This window comes from Gavialis gangeticus, unplaced genomic scaffold (genome assembly GCF_001723915.1).
Source record: "Gavialis gangeticus isolate Ggan-Ray unplaced genomic scaffold, GavGan_comp1, whole genome shotgun sequence".
In the NCBI taxonomy this organism is placed as follows: Eukaryota; Metazoa; Chordata; order Crocodylia; family Gavialidae; genus Gavialis; species Gavialis gangeticus.
In genome coordinates, this window is record NW_017729031.1 from 99,115,246 (window position 1) to 99,120,542 (window position 5,297).

The following is a 5,297-nucleotide window of genomic DNA, read 5'->3' on the forward strand; positions in this document are numbered from 1 at the left end:
GGGGAATGGCAAGGGTTTCTTAAAGCCTATTTGTGGCAAAGTTTCCTTCAAGGCCCACTGTGTCTGAAGCCAGCAGGCACACAGGCTGGGAATTGAAGACACGTACCACACTGCTCTGTAACATGAGATAAGGTGGCATTAGGTCACAGTGACCAGCAGCAGAGCCCCTGGGATTTCTGGTTTTGGTGGACGGACCAAATTAAGACACCAGTAAATAACCAAATTAAGATGTGTGCATGTGATGGGTTTGTTGGCACAAAGGAATATGCTGACAGGACAGAATGTGGACAGTATGATGACTACAGTGAGACCAATCAATGATAGCCGGGAATGAAAAGTCATCAAAGGATTTCAGAACAGCAAAGTGTCCCCTGAGAAGGGAACCTGTGGCCACCATTGACAGAGGGTACACCACCAGCCCATCTCACCCACCCCACCTGGGGGTAGTGAGCCTCGGCCCTCAATCTCCAGTCTGCCGACTGCTGACATTCAAGAGAGAACCACAGGGTGAAGCTTGCATACTGGCCAGATGTGCCTTCCCCCATGCAGCCTTTGGCCTGGTAGATATAGAACTGGGGGTGTTATTTTGTTTGCCTTGCCTGCATTATTCTTATCTGCTATCATTGTGTATCAACAAAATTTGCCTGTTATTCAATGGAGAAGTCATGGTCGGTCTGAGGGTTTGGGTCTACCCAGAACAAGGTATTTGGGTTCTAAATCCAGTGCCAACACTATTGTAAGACAAAAAGCAAATGAACCCAGCACTCCTTTTCTTCTTCCTCATTTATTAACTTCTGCCTAAAATCAAAACTTTAAAAAATATATAGAGCTGTAAAAGGAGGCTTATTTTTCAAAATATTATGCTTGAATAAGGTCTGAGAGCCCTTAAATACTGACAATAAAAACAATGTTTTGCTTTATCCCAGAGCATACTGAAATATACTTTTACTTTAAAATGAATAAAGGTCCAACCAATTAATTAGTTAAATAACCAATATTCCAGTCAAAGCAAAAAGCAGCTTTTTAAAGGCAACGATAAAGTAAAATGGGGCTGCTGAGAATACAGGTTTTAAATTTGTCCATTTTTTCTTATTCATTTTAGGTTGCATTTTAAGCAATCCAAATGCAATCTTTTGCTATTAAAGGTGTTTATTATCTGCCAAGAGGTATATAACTATTGCATAATTATCTGTCTGCCCAGATACTGAGTGAATCCTAGGATGTGTCCGCACTGCAGCTTGCATGTACATATCCATGGTAGTTTTGGATTGGTTATCCCAGGTTACTGATAACAGCATACCTGTGGCAGCATGGAGCTTACTGTGGATTACAAAACATGCTTAAAAACCTGGGTAAATACTCTGGGGTTAGCCCATACTGTGCTCTGTGCTGCCATAGTTACATTGCTATCAGTAACAAAGCTAGCTCAATCTAAAGCTAATTCAGGTATGCTGCAAAACTGTACCCGTGGCAGTGCCTGTATTCCTACAGTGATTAATCCATAACAGTTTACATTATATAAATATCCTACCGTCAAATACCTGTACCCTGTAGTCAGTTCTTACCCAGGGCTATGCACCAATAATGTGCTTACCTGGTATTTACTAAGAAATTCAATGAACACTTATTGCTATAGCACTTAAAAGTATTTGTATTAAGTATACTTCTGTACTCACTGCAGTTAAGGGAAAAGTTTCTAGGTAAACCCCAAATGTCTATACTGGGGTTTACATTCATACAAAACAGAAAAGTAAAACAGATATAAAGTCTACCTTTATATTCATATAACTGAGTGCATCCACACATTGAATTAACATGGAGCAATAAACTCTAGTGCAGTTTATGCCAGTCAGCTGCTTCCAGACACAGCATATACATGTCCACCCACACTTTGAGCCAGGGCAGAACAGCTCCAGGCTAGCAGCAGTCTCGAGGGGGGTCAAGCCCAAGCTCTGGTATCAGGTGGCAGAAGGGCTGGCTGGGGACAAGGGTGCTAAAGTGCAACGTGGTGCTAAAGTGCGATGCAAGCAGCCCTAACACATTAGCACTCTCATGCCCTAGCCAGCCACTGTCACTATCTAGATGTGCATTTCAGCACACATAATTACTCCGCTGTAGACAGTACTATCTTATAGCAGAGTAAATTAATTTACTGTGCCTTAATACTGGCGCATGTGTAGATAGCAGTGCTTTACTGCACAGCTAATTAGTCAACTGCAGTAAAGTGTACATGTAGATGCAACCACTGTGTCCATATGTGGGAGGGGGTGTTGCACCACTTTAAACCAGTACCACTTTTGAATATAGACAAAGCTGGAGGCTCAGCCAAAGGTAAATCAAAAATATTTGGAGTTTTAAACAAATCTGTTTATGGAATGCCCAAAGTGATCTCAACAAAAATATTAATGGCCTTGAGTAAACTGGTAACCAACTTGCAAGAGATATACTCAACTCCATTTAAGTGCAAAGCTTTGGGATTGAAAAAAGAAAGCTCTGCACTTACCAAAACTTAATGTAAACAGCAGTGTCAGTAATGTGGTATTAGCAGCCCTTAAGCTAATTTTCAAGGCTTCCAATACCAGCACTTCGAAGCTGCCTCCCCACTACTAGTGCCCATTAGTATGCAGTTACATGGAGTTTAATTATATTACTAAGTAGTAGGCTGAAGGGTGCTATACACTTAAGCAGTGTATGTACTTATCTGATAAAATTATTAGGATTTGCTACAATTTAATTATGTTAAATATTGATAGTTGTGTCAGTTATGCATAAATATTACATGTATTGTATGCATATATGGTATGTATGTTAGTAGAGTGTAAAAGCCTATGTTGTAGAAGCACCTCCACAGTTTTCAATGGTAGGCAGCAGTCTAAAACTAGGAAAGCTGTAACAGCAAGATGTTGTAGTGTGATCTCATAGTAACACTCTTTAGAATATTCTACAGTGCATTTATTAGAGCAAGTTAATTATAGTTACATTATAAACAAGTGCTTAAATAAATGAGCAAAGCACATGTTATGTTCCATGTTCCTTGCTTTTACATTTCTTTCTTCACCTACTCACCAGCTTGCTAAATTCAGGGAAACCTCCCCACCAGCCATATGAAATGGTGAGGTTCTCCCATGTCAAATTAATGCTAATTAGTAAGGTTCTATACCACATAGCCATGTTGTTTGGCTGTAGAAAAAGTTGGAGATGAAAAATCTGACTCATTTCAGAAGGCAGAAAGCATTGACATTAAATATGAATCCAGAGTTTCAATTGAAATCTATTTCTTCAGCTCTCTCAGATTCCCAGCATTTACTTGCTACAGACTGATCCAGTGAAAGATGCAATGAAAGCAATATCTGGCTCAAAGAGTTTGCAGCTTTACAAGTGTAGTAGATAGGAATATAACTGGACAAATACATTTCTACAACTAAATTGACATCAGAGCATTTGGCTTTTTGCCAGGTCTGCTTAGGTGGGAAAACAGTATTTTCCAAAATGGCTGAAATATTATACAATAGGGAGAAACAATTTTAGGAGTTAGCAAAACTACTAACTCCATGCCAGATACTGAAGAGCCATAATTCAAAATTACTGGTTATCAAGAAAAATGAACTGAGCCACAGATCTAGATTTTTATACTTTCTTTAGCTTTACATGATAAAAAGCACCTATCTAGAATAAGGAACATTGTTTTTATATACAGGTGTACTACAGCTGTTTTTCTGTAGTAGTCACAGCCACAGAAGCTAAATTCTCTGTTGTGATGCACTCATTACAGTGATGAGTGCAATCACAGTGATTTTGCTGTGCATACTGCAGCAAAACAAATTAATTTAAGATGTCTTTGTGGTGTCAATAAAAGAAAGTCTGGCAGTTTCCCTCCCTATCAGGAAGGGAAATTATAATTGCACAACACAAATACACAAATGTCTCCATGGGCATAGGCCTCATGCCTCACATACTATTTGGAAATATCATATATAGTGGCCATGAAATACCTTCTCTTGTTTTTTGTCGTTCTTTTCATAAGGACCTCCACCGCCACCGCTGCCACCTCCTCCACCTCCATCGCCTCCACCACCTCCCCCTCCACCGCCTCCACCTTCTTCTCCTCCATCTCCAGCTCCACTGACTGAGGGAGCCACAAATCCAGAGGCAGAGCCACCTGATGTGGCCCCCTTGATCTGGAAGGATCCTTCACTTGGTCTCTTTTCAGGGGCCTCATTTTCTTTGTTCTCACTCTTCCTTCTGACTTTCTCCACACAGGGCACCACACCAAGCTGAAGCAGGCATTCAACAATGTTCAGTGCCACGTCACAAATGCGGGAGGTAATGTCATGGTTCAGAACTAAGTAAACAGCCTTCAGAACTACCTAGAAAGGTGAAAACAATGCATTTTGGTCAGATTTATTTTCTCTCCTGTTCTTATTACTAATTATTATGAATATTATTATAGCACCTAGGAGCTGGACCCATGGACCAGAACCCCCAAGTGGTTGGTATTGTGTAAACAGAACAAAAAGGTGGCCCCTGCTCCCAAATGTCTATGCTCTAGGTATAGGACAAAAACAATGGATTGGAAACAGACTGCTATGGGGCAATAAGAGATGACTTTGGTCAACATGAGAGGCAATGGTTTCATTGCATACATAAGTCAACTCTTGCCAAGTTATTGTAGGCATCACAGTATGTGGGAGTTTGAACAAGTAGTCTGAATGGGGATAAAGTCTCTGTTTTATAGAAGCGTTCAGGGAGCTTGGCTGGAGCTGCTAGGGAATACTAGAAGCACTAAATAATAGTATCACTAAAGAATATTAGGTTTTGCAAGGCAAATGCCTTGGGGCTTAGCTGCTACTTTTCATTTTAATTTGACTAAATTCTGTTAAATGTGAAAGATTTATATCATCCTGTCAAGTAGACAGAAATGGTTGTGGTTTTTTTGCTAGGATCTATTGCAGTGGGGGCAGAGGAAGGAGCTGAGAAATTCTGTGATTCTAAATATTTCACAACCTCTTGGTATTGAGAGGAAAGAATCATAAATGAGAAGAAATAGGGAAAGAAAGCTTTCTGCTATGATGTGTATGTTTCCCTAGTTTTCAGTAAACCGTTATGGGTATATTCCCCTCCAGGGGTTCTTGCATTACTCTTATTAAGGCTAAGAGAAGGTGCATTAACTAGATGTTCCCTTATTGTACTTTCTAAATGACCTTCAGGCACTGCTGGAACTAGACAGACATACAGAGATTGTGGGGGAAAAAACAGGCATACCCCTCATCTCTAAGGTTAGCTCAGTGGCACAGCTA

The 5,297-nt window shown here is 40.2% G+C and overlaps 1 protein-coding gene across 1 annotated transcript in view; it reads right to left on the reverse strand.

Annotated features, from left to right (window-relative positions):
• Positions 1-5,297, reverse strand: part of UNC80 (unc-80 homolog, NALCN activator) — a 230,274-nt gene that overhangs the window by 179,174 nt on the left and 45,803 nt on the right. Inside the window, exon 13 of the mRNA XM_019523430.1 lies at positions 3,993-4,367. Coding sequence (XP_019378975.1) covers positions 3,993-4,367 — 375 coding nt within the window. The remainder of the gene's footprint in view (positions 1-3,992; positions 4,368-5,297) is intronic.